Source organism: Urocitellus parryii, chromosome 11 (assembly GCF_045843805.1).
Source record: "Urocitellus parryii isolate mUroPar1 chromosome 11, mUroPar1.hap1, whole genome shotgun sequence".
NCBI classification, from domain to species: Eukaryota; Metazoa; Chordata; class Mammalia; order Rodentia; family Sciuridae; genus Urocitellus; species Urocitellus parryii.
In genome coordinates, this window is record NC_135541.1 from 58,467,269 (window position 1) to 58,481,269 (window position 14,001).

The 14,001-nt window shown below is 34.5% G+C and overlaps 1 protein-coding gene across 2 annotated transcripts in view; it reads left to right on the forward strand.

Moving 5' to 3' along the window:
- Nucleotides 1–14,001, forward strand: part of Miga1 (mitoguardin 1) — an 80,612-nt gene that overhangs the window by 48,601 nt on the left and 18,010 nt on the right. For both annotated transcript variants that reach the window (XM_026409738.2, XM_026409745.2), the window contains exons 8-11: nucleotides 5,439–5,539; nucleotides 12,123–12,241; nucleotides 12,510–12,582; nucleotides 13,386–13,472. In XM_026409738.2, coding sequence (XP_026265523.1) covers nucleotides 5,439–5,539; nucleotides 12,123–12,241; nucleotides 12,510–12,582; nucleotides 13,386–13,472 — 380 coding nt within the window. The remainder of the gene's footprint in view (nucleotides 1–5,438; nucleotides 5,540–12,122; nucleotides 12,242–12,509; nucleotides 12,583–13,385; nucleotides 13,473–14,001) is intronic.

Below are 14,001 nucleotides of genomic sequence, written 5' to 3' on the forward strand. Positions count from 1 at the left end.
TTAATGGAAAATAACATTAGATAGGTTGGGTGGCCAGTGATTATGAATAGTTTTGAAAACCAGACAAAAAGCCATTTGGTTAGAAAATGGCTGTTTTGTTCTAAGTACAATAAAATGTTTATTGTACATAATGGGCTATTCCTACTTATCATGTGTTACATGTGTTAAATAAATATTCTGTGAAAGCACTTAGCAGAATACTTGGGCAGATAGTAGTTACTCAGGAAATGTGAGTTGTATCATAATCTTCTAAAGAATATATAAACTCCTTCCTTGTACTGTAGATGAAAAAGTGGTGCTCTAACAGCTGTGTCCACCAGAAATATATGGACCACAGTTGTTACTTTAAAACTTCTAACCATGTTAAAACTAAAAAAGAAACAAGTAAAATTAATTTTAATAATATATTTTTATACCAAGTGTGTATTAATGAGATGTATTTTGTTCATCAAAGTCTACTGTGCATTTTACACTTAACAGCACATTTCATGTTGTTTTAGATGTTTTTGTTTGTTTGTTTGTTTTTTGTTTTTTGCTGTATGACTGAAAGATCTGACAAGAACAATTTTAGAGAAGGAAAAGTTTATTTGGGGACTCATGGATTTATAGGTCTCAGTCCTTAGTCAGTCCATTTCTCCTGGCTCAAGGTGAGGCAGAACATCATGGTGGAACAGCATGGTGGAACAGCATGGTGGAGGAAGGCAGGTCAGGACATAGCCACCAAGAACAGGGAGAGAGACTCCACTTGCCAGATACAAAATGTGTACCCCAATAGCACACCCCCTGTGACCCCCCCCTCTCCAATCACAGCCTGCTTGCCTTCAGTTACCACTCAGTTAATCCCTATCAAGGGATTAATTCACTGATTAGGTTAAGACTCTCATAACCCAGTCATTTCATCTCTGAGTATTTGATGGGTATTGTCTCACACATCAACTTTTGGGAGACATCTAACATCTAAACCATAACAGATGTGCTTCATAGGCATGTATGGCTACTGTACTGGATACCACAATTTTGTGGTTTTATGGTATGGAATTTGGCGTCAGATGACCTTTAAATCCTACCATTATATTTCCTAACTCTGTGTGTATGTACCGGTTACTTAACCTGTTTGTGCCTTAGCTTCTCGAGATATAAAATAAGCAAATTAATATCATATACTTAAGGGGCTGGGGATGTGGCTCAAGCGGTAGCGCGCTTGCCTGGCATGCGTGCTACCCGGGTTCGATCCTCAGCACCACAAACAAACAAAGATGTTGTGTCCGCCGAAAACTACAAAATAAATATTAAAATTCTAAAAAAAAAATATATCATATACTTCAAAGGGTTGTTTTGAGAACTAAATGAGGTAATATATGCAAAGCATGTAACTTGGTATCTGGAAAGTAGTAAATGCAAAATAAATGCTTATTTTAATAATTCCATCAATATTTTTTGTTGACCTTAATTAGTAAGCATTCTTTAGTTCCAGTGTCTTTTCCTTTCTGAAGATATTTCATTTTCCTCACCTAAACACTCCTACCTAAATTAGGTCAGGTGGCACACACTGTAGTCCCAGCTTTTCAGAACATTGAGGCAGAATGATGATGGAATTTCAGGCCAGCCTGGGCAACATAGAAGGCTTCATCTCAAAATAAGTAAATTAATAAGGAACATTTCCACTTAAAATTCTAAACCCACCACTAAATTGCAAAGAAGAATTGATGAGCTGGGAGAAAAAATGCTGAGTGGTATAAGCTTGGCATGATATACTATTGCTGCTGCTAAGCCTTCCCCTGTAAGGTGCAGATGATTTTTCAGTTTGCTCCTATCCTAAACAGACTAATCAGGTGTTTTGGCTTTTTGAACCTAACACCATTATAGATGCTTCCTCAATCGGAAAAAAAAAAAAAAAATTCACATCAAGTAACAATTTTCAGCTTTTATGAAATACAGAAAGCATTCTTTTTCTTATCCTCCTTTCCCCTCACTTCAAAGTTCTGATTGAACCTTTTCTGCTCTCAGCCATTTGGGACCAAGCTGTATAATCAATATTGTTTTCTTTCCTGCTATTTATATCCTTAGAGGAAAGTGCTCTCCACCCCAAGTAAAAAGTACACTGACTTATTACACCTTCTTTGCAATTATCATGTAGATCAAAACATAAAATGTTGCCCACTCCCTGTGCCTCCTTCTAATAAATACCCATTTCACTTCCCCACAGAACTACTGGCCTGTTGCTCACTCTCGGTTTTCTAGCTTTCCTTCGTATTTACCAGTGAAGTGTTTAGTCCTGATCGCCATAGTTTACTTTTGCCTGTTCATGAGTTTCATCTGAATGATGTCATGTGTATAATTCTTCGCAAGATTCATCCCTATCCTTGCATGTAGCAGCAGTTCATTTTCATTGTTTCATTGAATGAATATTCTAGTTCATTTATGTATTCTATAGTAGATGGATAGGTTTTTATTCCAGTTTGAGGACATTATGAATAGTATTCTTATGAACATTCTTTTGTACATAAGCATGCTTTTTTTATAAAACAAATCCAAGGGTAGAATTGCTAGGACATAGAAAATGAAATCTTGAACTTTGGTAGAATAAAGTCCAACTTTCCAAAGTGGTTCTACCAAATGATGTTTCCACCAGTGGTGTGTGAGAATTTCCATTGCTATATATCCTTGAAATAATTGCCATTTTTTTCCAATTTTACCCATTCTGGTAGGTGGTAATAATATCTCACTGTGGGTTTAGCATTTTTTTCCACTAAGAAAAATTTAGTAAGTAGTTTCTAAAAATATTGACTAAGATGAAACCTTTGGTTTTTAAATTTTGCTGCTTTCCCTGTCTCTCAGAACCACAAGTGTTGATACTTCTTTTTAAAAAATATTTTGTTTTGTTTGTAGTTGGACACAATACCTTTATTTTTATGTGGTGCTGAGGATCAAACCTAGTGCCCCACATGTGCTAGGTGACGATCTATCGCTGAGCCACAACCCCAGCTCGTGTTGATACTTTTTAGAAAGAGTATTTTAAATTTTAACTGGAAAAATTAAAGCAGCTAGTTTGGGATATTGCCCAAGATTCTTTCTTTATACTTTTTATAAGTTTCTCTAAAAAACAGATGTGTTATTTCTCTTCATAATTAATAAGTTGCCATTCCAGGAATCACAATAATTACTGATATAAGAGGTATGTTTGTGGTTTGTAGAGTAGGATTTAATGAGTAAATCTTTCTAGTCCCTCTGGAATTGAGCTATTTTTTTTGTAAGCTTTTTTTTTTTTTTTTTTTTTAAAGTACAACCATGGTAACAGATCTGGATGATACTGAATGGCTGTTACTGTTGACTGAAATAAAACAGACTTTTAACAGCTCATGGGTAATGTCTTAAAGGTAGAATGACACAAGAGAAAATCTGTGTCCTACTCTGAAAATAGCAAAAGGCAAGAGGCATTTGGAACCAAAAGTGACTTCATTGTAAATTTAATCCTACTGTAAAAGCTTTGGCATACTGAAAATTGTGTCGTGATTTCTTTTTTGCACAGATAATACTAAGAATGGAAAATAATTAAGACAAAGTTTTGAAGGTTGTAATTGCTGATTTTGTAAATAATCTCAAAGTGTGTGAATGAGTTTTTTAAGTCATACATTAATTGAAAAGAAAATTATGAGAATTTTTCCAAAACTGAGGATGTAAAGATACCAGTTTTATAGCTGTTTAGAAGAATAAATTAATCATATTGGTTTTTTAAAAAATATTTTTAGTTGTAGGTGGACAGAGTACCTTTATTTTATTTTTTATGTTGTGCTAAAGATTGAACCCAGTATTTCACATGTGTGAGACAAGTGCTCTACCACTGAGCTACAACCCCAGCCCAATCACGTTGTATTATTCTCTAGTTTGGTAGAAAACTGTAAGTTACCAAAATAATTGTGAAATACAGTGATTTAGCCTTGGACTTTGTCTTCTTATCAGTCATTTAGTGGAAGTAGTAGGATTTTTTTTTTTTTTTTTTTTTTGAGACATGGTCTTGCTTTTGTTGCCAAGCCTGGCCTCAAACTCCTGGCTCAATAATACTTCTGCCTCACTCTCCTGAGTAGCTAGGATTATAAGTGTGGGTCACTTATAGGTAGAAGGATTGTAAATGTAAAAGTATGGTTACTTACTTATTCATTCATTGCTTTTAGTACTGGGGATTGAACTTAGGGGTGCTCTACCACTAAGCTATGTCCCCAGCCCTTTTCATTTTTTTTATTTTGAGACAGGGTCTCATTAAGTTGCTCATGCTGGCCTCAAATTTCAAATCTTCCTTCCTTAGCCTACTTAGTAGTTGGGTTTATGGTATGCACCACTGTGCCTGGTTGAGTTTAGTACTTTCAAAGAATTAATGTAAACTTCATCTGAAAACAGTAATAATTAAACTTAGAAGGTAATAAATAGTTAAAATGTAGAATCTTGTTCTACCAAAAGGAAATTAGGGGAAAATATCCAAATGTGTGGTTATTTTTTATTCTTAATAGGAATGAATTTTGTATCAGTTGTGGCTTATTCTCTCTTCTGCTTGACTTAAAACTTGGAACATAATTAGTTGCACAACTTTTGAATTTAAACTAAGTTTATGGTTTGACTTTCAACAAACAAACTATACTTCCCTATATTATCACAAATGGTATTTAGAGGTGTTAAAGAGAACTTGAAAGATTTCTGGTAAAGGTAATAAATTTTATTTAGAGATGAATGATGGAAGGGAAATTCAGATAAATGAAAACAAAGATTTCTGGTTTTCTTTTAAAGAAGGTAGTGTCTTGCCAGATGCAGTGGCGCACACCTATAATCCCAGCTAGTTGTGAGGTGGAAGCTGGAGAATTGCAAGTTAGAGGCCATCCTCAGCAACTGGGAGACTTGCTCTCTCAGAATAAAAAATTAAAAGATACCTGTAATCCCAGAGGCTCAGGAGGTTGAGACAGGAGAATTTCGAGTTCAAAGCCAGCCTCAGCAACAGTGAGGCACTAAACAACTCAATGAGACCCTGTCTCTAAATAAAATACAAAATAGGGCTGGGGATGTGGCTCAGTGGTCCAGTACCCCTGAGTTCAATCCCCGGTATCAAATAAATAAATAGATAGATAGATAGATAGATAGAGCTAGTGAGCTGAAGGTAATGTGCAGTGGTAGAGCACCCCTGGGTTCAATCGCCAGTGTTCCTCCACCCACTTTCAAAAAGTGAAATTCTCTTTACAACACTTTCTTCTCTGCTTGGCAGTATTTTACAATTAAATAGTGAATATGCTTTGATTATTGTCAGGTTATATCCAGTTGATTTGTTATTTTTTCCTTTTTAGATTCTTGTAGTCTAAATAAAAATGAGTGGGAGAAAATTATAAAAAGTGAAATATGGCAGAGACCAAGAGTATCTATTCATTTCTGAACTTTTCACCTTTTTCACTTTTAAGACAAAGATACAGACACCACTGTAAAGGGAAACGTGGATGACTTTGGCCTGCGAGACACTTCCAGCGTTGCATCAACTGATTCCTTTGCTTCGGTAGCAGAGGTAGGAAGAACATGTATATTCCTAAATATTCTTAGTGAAAATTTTTCTTTTTTTTTCAGCAAGAGTACAATTTTTCCATTGTACTATAATTTCAGTTTAGTTACCATTTATCTAGCACCATTTATTGATTTGGGGGATACCAGGATACAGGGATATAAACTCCCACAGGATCTTATAGTCTCTATAAGGAGGTGGTTGTATAAACACATTCTCTAAATGAGCACTTTCATAGGCTGAGACATATGAAGTTATCTTAATGGAAAACAATTTTCATCTTATTTAAAAAGTTTTTAAAAATTCAGATTTTTTTTAGTTCACAAATAATATTTGTAGATATTTGATCCAAGGAAGTGATCAGATTCAAAGATATGTATATAAAAATGTTCACTGGCATTTTAATAATAATGAAAAACTGAAAGTAATACAATGTCCAATATTGGACATTTATTACTTGAAATATTTTCAGCCATAAATGTTTTTGATAACTTTTAATAGCATGGCAATATATGTTAAGTGAAAAGTATGGAAAGTTTTATATAGAGCATATGATTATAATTTTTTTTTTAATTTTTATTGTTGGTTGTTCAAAACATTACATAGTTCTTGATATATCATATTTCACACTTTGATTCAAGTGGGTTATGAACTCCCATTTTTACCCCGTATACAGATTGCAGAATCACGTCAGTTACACTTATGATTATAATTTTGTAAAAAGAAAAATGTGGTATATTATACAAATATATAGGCACAGGAATAAAGCTAGATATAAATACACTAATGTGTAAATGTTGGTGATCATTGAACACCCATAAATGTGTGGGTCATTTATTTTCTACTGAGACTGCTCGTAAAGAGGTCAGCTTTTTATAATTTTTTAACCTTAAAACAATATGAGGGGCTGGGATTGTGGCTCAGCTGTAGGGTACTCCCCTAGCACTTGGGAGGCCCTGGGTTAGATCCTCAGGACCACATAAAAATAAATAAAATAAAGATATTGTGTCCAGTTACAACCAAAAAATAAATATTAAAAAAATCACATATGACCAGTTTTACCTCATAATATCTGCATTTTTTTATGGCAGATTTGTGGTATTGTCTTTTTTCATTTAAAGAGTATTATGTATCTTCAATGATGTGAGAATTTATTCTGTCATGTTGGAAAGATTTAGGTGCTTTAAGTGTTCAGTTACTTTGTGTCCTAAACCTTGATTCTCCCTTTTTTAAAGCAGTACTAATCTACAGTCTCTCTCTTTCTTTCTTTCTTTCTTTCTTTCTTTCTTTCTTTCTTTCTTTCTTTCTTTCTTTTTTAGTTGTCAATGGGCTCTTATTTTTTTGTTTATTTATGTATGGTGCTGAGATTTAAACCGAGTGCCTCACACATGCTAGGTGAGCACTCTACCACTGAGCTACAACCCCAGTCCTACACTGAACACTGAAGAATCCTTTGGAGATTTTTCTGTATATTTTAACCATTGCTAACAGTGTCACCTCCTGAATTATTTGCATTTAAAAAATTTTTTATTTGTTCTAATTAGTTATACATGACAGTATAACAGGCAGGCATAAGCCACTAAGTTTGGTGGTTAAGTACACTTAAAACAATTCTCATGGAAAATAAAATGTATGAATATATATAAGAAGAACTCATTATCCAAGAAACATCTTAGGAGTGCTAGAAGGGAATAAAAGTATGATCTCTGAATACAAATGTTCCAAATTAAATTTTTTTATGTTATAAAAAATGTTTGTTAAATTATTTTAAATTACATTTACTATAATGTGAAGCACTTAATTAGGGAAAACTGTTATAATGAGGAAGGTTATTAAGAAAATAAGATCAAAAATCTTTGGGAAGTAAAACAGCGTTTGAGCATATAAGAATTTTATGCAGAGTTATCAGAAAGAACTGGATGGCATAGCTCAGTTGTAGAGTACTTGCATGCACAAGGCACTTGGTTCAGTCTACAGCACAAGGGGATGGGAAGAATTAGCAGAAAGATTTCTTGCCCGTTTAAAACAGTTCTGCACATAAGCTTTTCTCTAAGCTTGTCAATCATTTGTGAAACTGATTAATAAGATTTCCCTATATAAGCTTTGCTGAACATTGATTTGTAACTCCAGTTGAAAAGTCTTTCTTTTCTAAAGTATAGCAGACACTTGGCTTTCAAAAAAAAAAAAAGTCTTTTCTTTTTTATTTCTTTCTTTATATAATAGCTTCATAGAGATGTAAGTCACATGCCAATTAATGCAGCCTCTTGAAGTGTACAGTTCAGTGATTTTTAGTATATTCACAGAGTTGTGCAAACAATGCTACATTTTAATTCCAGAATATTTTTATTATCCCTAAAATAAACATGCACCTAGCAGCACCTCAAAAAAAAAGGAAGAAAGAAAGAAAGAAAAGAAAATGTCTTATAGTCTCCTTCACAAACCCCAAAATCAAAATTGTCAAAATCAAAATTTTCAGAACTCCAAAAACATGGCGGGTGCAATGGAGCACAACACCTGTAAATCCAGCACCTTGGGAGGCTGAGGCAGAAGGATCGTGAGTTCAAAGCCAGCCTCAGCAACTTAGCAAGACTAAGCAATAATTTAGCCAGAACTTGTCTCAAAATAAAAAATTTTTAAAATGGATTGGTGATGTGGCTCCATGGTTAAGTATCCCTGGGTTCAATCTCTGGTACTAAACAAAACAAAACAAACAATAACAACAACAACAAACAAACAAAAAAAAAACCTAAAAACTGAGAATAGACTAGCAAAATTTCAGAGTATTTATTTAAGAAAAATGGTAGACTTCTTATAAGATCTTTGTACATTTTTAATCTGCTCAGTTCCTATCTCTCTCTTTCTCTCTATGGTAGTGTTGAAAACCAAATATTATAATTATGGTTGGGAAAAACAGTCTGGCAGCCACTGGAAGGAACTTAAGGGCATTGACACTTCCTGAAAGACCCATCCCTAGAGAACTGACAATGCTGGACCCCTATAGCAGCTCGTTGCAAATTCCATTCTCAGGTCTTATCTTTATGTGACCTAATTTGGAGTTCACTCTGTGCACAAAGTCCCTTTTTAAAAAGAATCAGTAGCAGTTGTTTGCCATCACAGGTACCTAAAGTGATAATACCAGATGGAGCAAAAGAGAAACTCACCAAGAACCTTAAAAGGAAAAACTGGGCAATGAGATGTTCAAAAGAGGCTTTGGAAAACTCCATCATATTCCTGGAAATCCAGAAAGTCACATGCACGTATAGTGCTATGCACACAGCTAGGAAGAAACATAGACATCCCTAGTCCCTCACCTCTGGCTGACCTTGATATTCTGTACAAGCAGGAAATATAACTTAAGTCATACAAAAGAAAAAATATTGATTAATTAGACTTTATTAAAATTGAACTTTTGTGCCTCAAAGGACACCAACAAAAAGTGTAAAGATAACAGAATAGGAGAAAATATTTGTAAATTATATATCTGATAAAGAGCTTATATTTAGCACTGTTTTTTTCTAGTTCTGTGAAGAATGTCATTAGTATTTTGATGGGGATTGTCTTGAATCTATATATTGCTTTTGGTAATGTGACCATTTTAACAGTATTAATTCTGCTTATCTGTGAACATGGGAGGTCTTTCCATCTGAGGTCCTCTTCAATTTCTTCAATTTCTTTCTTCAGTGTTCTATTGTTTTCATTGTAGAGGTATTTCACCTCCTTGGTTAGATTTATTTCTAAATTGTTTTGTTTTAGTGTTTTGTTTTGTTCTGTTTGCAGCTATTGTGAATGGAATTGTTTTCCTGATTTTTTTTCTTAGCAGATTCATTACTGGTATTTAGGAAAGTTACTGGTTTTCATGTTGATTTTGCAACCTACTACTTTGATGAATTTATTAGCACTAGCAATCTTTTGGTGGAGTTTTTTTGGATCTTCCAAGTATAGGATTATATCATCTGCTAACAGTAATAATTTGACTGCTTCCATTCCTATTTTTATTTTTTTAATTTTCTTTCTCTTGATCTGGCAAGAGTTTGTATTTAGAATGTGTAAAGAAATTTTATAACTCAATAATAAATGAATAAATAACCCAATTTAAAAATGGGCATCCAGGCCAGGTGTGATGGTGCACACCTGTAATCCCAGTGATTTGGGAGTCTGAAACATGAGTATCACAAGTTCAAAGCCAGCCTGAGCAACTTAGTGAGATCCTCAGAAACTTAGCTAGACTCTATCTCAAAATAAAAAATGGGCTAGGGATGTGGTTCAGTGGTAAAGGACTCCTGGGTTCAATCCTCAGTACCAAAAAACAAAAAAAGCATCCAGGTGGTGCTTGCCTATAAATCCCAGCTACTTGGGAGACTGAGGTAAGAGGATCACAAGTTCAAGCCCAGCTTGAGAAATTCAACAAGACTCTGTCTCAAAATAAAAAATAAAAAAGGGCTAAGGTGGGTAGTTCAGTGGGAGAGTGCCCCTGGAATTAATCCCCAGTACCAAAAAATAAAATAATTTTTTAAAAAGGCAAAGCAATTGAATAGACTTTCTCAAAAGAAAATATATAAATGGTCTATAAAAAATGAAAAAAATATTTAGCATCATTAGTTATTTGAGAATTCAGATCTTTCGTATCCACTCTGGTAGATGTATTCAAAAAGATGGACAAGAACAGTTGTTATTGAAAATAAGTAAAAATATGAAGTCGGTTACATTGCTGATCCTATTAGAAAATGGGCAGCCACTGTAAGATAGTCTGGAAGTTCCCTATAAAGTAAAACAAAGTTACTATCTAATCCTCTCATTCCTAGGGGTATACCAGGAGAATTGAAAACATCTATCTACACAAATATTTATAGCAGCTATACTCATGATAGCCAAAATGTTAAAACAAATGTCCATCAGTTGTGAGGAGTGGATAAACAAAATATGGTATATATTCATACAATGGAATTTTATTCAGCTATAAAAACAAGTGAAGTACTAATATAGGCTACATCATGATTGATCCTTGAAAACATTATGCTAAGTGAAAGAAGCCAGACACAAAAGGACACATATTGTTTGATTTCATTTATATGAAATTTTCAGAGTAGGGAACTCCATAGAGCCTGCAAATAGATGGTGGTTTCCAGGATCTAGGGAAAAGCCAGGGTTGAGAGAGATTACTGAAGGGTAGGGGGTTTCTTGGTGGAGTGATAGAAATGTTCTCAAATTAGAAAATAGTGCTTGTTGCATAACTCTGAATTTACCAAAAGCACTGAGTTGTATGCTTTAAAAGGGTGAATTTTGTGGTATGTGAATTGCATCTCAGTAAAACTATTATATAAAAGAAAATGTAGCTAGACACAGTGGTACATACCTGTAATCCCACCTACATAGGAGACAAGGTAGAAGATTGTGACTTTGAGGCAGCCTGGGAAATATAGCAAAACCTGTCTCAAAATAAAATCAAAAGGGCTGGGGCCAGGCATGATGGTGCACACTTGTAATCCCAGCTACTTGAAAGACAAAGGCAGGATGATCACAAGTTCGAAGCCAGCCTTGGTAATTTAATGAGACCTTGTCTCAAAACAAAGAGGATTGAGGATATAGCTCACTGGTAAAGAGCTGATCCCCAGTATCACCCCCCAAAACAAAACAAAAAATAAAAATAAAAAACAATGGGGAAATTGGGAATGGGAATGTAGCTTAGTGAGCAGCACTTGCCTAGCATGGGCAAGACCGTGGGTTCCCCAGTAACACAAGGGGGGAAAAAGTGCAGTGTATCATTAAATGGATCACTTCATATTGAAAAATAAAATTACTCCAGAGGATTTTTGTTAAGTTGGCTCCTCTATAGTATTTGCAGTTATTTTTTAAATGAACTGTCAGAAGGCTGGAATTTGTAGAGTTGTTTTGCTAGCCAGAAGAACATGACTTTGAGTTATACAAAGTTTAATCAAAGCTAAATATAAGACAGAATTTCTTAGAATAGCCAAGTCAAGCTTATTTCCATGTTTTTGTAGAAAGTTTTGCTTCATGAGTTATACTTTTAAGTACTCTTTGGATGATAAAAATCCTCCTACTCCTCCTCCTCATCCTTCTCTCTGTCTCTCTCTCAACACTACTGGGGATTGAACCCAGGCTTTGCACATGTTAGACAAATGTTCTACCACTGAGCCAACCCTTTTTATTGTATTTTGAGACAGAGTTTTGCTAAATTGCCCAGGCTGTGTTCAAACTTATGATCCTCCTGCATCCTGCCTCAGTCTCCTAAGTAACTTGAACTACAGGCTTGAACTACCACACCTAGCTTCTCTCTCTTTTTCTAATGCATCCTGTTCAGTTATTATTATTGATAAATAATAAGATATTGCTTATTTATGTACCCTGTGAATTTAAATGTTTGGATTCAAAATGAATGAAGCTTCTTAACAAAATTTTACTCCTTAACAACTGAATTTTGAAGTAAATTAGGTTTTATTAGCTATAAAATGTTGGTGAAGATTTTGTTTTAATCAAATTTAGCATATTTTGATAATAGGGAAATCCCATTTTTTTTCTTTTAGTTCCTCCTGTTGTATCAGTGTCATCTGTGTTAACACTGTATTCCTAGCTTGCAGAACACAGAGAAATACGGCATACCTACAGCCTGGAGTCTTTTTGCCGCTGCCCTTTTTATGAAGAAGCCATGCATTTAGTTGAAGAAGGAAAAATTTACTCCAGAGTACTGAGGTACCTCTCCAGTTTAGCGTATGTTTATGGAAAATATTAAGTTGCTGTTAGTATGTTTGTGTGGTATTTATTGAAACTATGTTTATGAGAATAAAGAAAAATGTTTTTGGTCCTGTTAGAAAAGAAATTCTTTCACATGTTCTGTCAGTATAGGGAAGATATATATTTTATATTGAGGTCCTGAGGTTTAACCTTGTTTGAGTTCATATTTGTACTCAGCTTGACCTTGAATGAAGTTTAACAGTTGTCTTCTCTATTTATTACACAGAACTGAAATGTTGGAGTGCCTGGGAGACAGTGATTTTCTTGCCAAACTTCATTGTATTCGACAGGCTTTTCAGGTATTTTTTCAAACATTAAGTGACTTTACCTACCACTCATCTTTACCCTTTTGATATAAAGCCTAATAGGGTATATTTTTCCTCCCTGCTATTTGGTTTCCATTTGTCATTGTACTTTTCCGTGGCTCCCAAGTCACTGCACTTTGTCAAATCAGTAATAGTATTTTGATGCTATAAGTATCTAAAAATGGCTGCTTAGGAGCTGGGCATGGTGGTGAACACCTGTAATCCTAACAACCCAGGAAGTTGAGGCAAGAGTATCCCAATTTTGAGGTCAGCCTCAGTAATTTAACAAGACCCTGTCTCAAAATAAAAAATAAAAAGGGCTGGGGGATATAGCACAGTGGTAAAGCACCCCTGGGTCAAATCTCCAGTACCTAACCCCCTCAAAAAAAGCTGAGCTTGTAGCTCAGTGAACCCCTGAGTTCAGTCCCCCAATACTGCTCAAAAAGAGTTGGGGCTATTTAAAAATCATCCTTGTTATTATCAATTGGTTTGTATTTTAGGATTTTTAAAAGTCATTTTCTAAAAAAAAAATGAAGTCTTATATTTGGGGACTGTATAAATTTATTTTAGACTTTTTGATTATTGAACAAAATCTAATTTCAGATTTATCTCCCTTTAATATTTTTTTTGTTCATAGGTTTCAAGAGCTTTTTATTTTAATGTGGACTTTTTTTAATTTAGTAAATGCAATGTATTAGCTATATTAAGGTTATTTATGTGTGGATGTGCTATAAAGTTGGATGTCCAATTTTATTATAGGTCTTTTTTTACTTTGTTTGGGATGGATATTTTTTTAGGTGATTCTTTCAGAAACAGCCAACAGGATATTCCTTGCAGAGAGTGGAAGGAAAATTTTATCAGCTTTAATTGTGAAAGCACGAAAGGTAAACTACTTTTGCTAGCAAGTTTTTTTATTATTATTTTCATTTAACTGAAGATTAAAGTACATTAGTTTTTTAATGGTTGAAAAGTTTTTGTAGATAGTTGCAAAGGTTCACATATTAAAAATAATCTAGAGGCTGGGGTTGTAGCTCAGTGGCAGAGCACTTGCCTAGCATGTATGAGACACTGGGTTCAATTCTTAGCACCACATACAAATAAATAAAAAATAAAGGTACATCAACAACTCAAAAATATTTTTAAAAATAATAATAATCTAAAGCTGGTTGCAGTGGAGCATGCCTGTAATCTCAGCGGCTTGGGAGGCTGAGGCAGGAGGAATGTGAGTTCAAAGCCAGCCTTAGCAGTAGCAAGACACTAAACAACTCAAGTGAGACCCTGTCTGTAAATGAAATGTAATATAGGGCTGGGGATGTGGCTGGTGGTCGAGTGCCCCTGAGTTCAATCCCTAGTACCCGCCCCCCAAAAAATAATAATCTAAGCCAAGCTGTGCATAGTGACACAAACCTATAA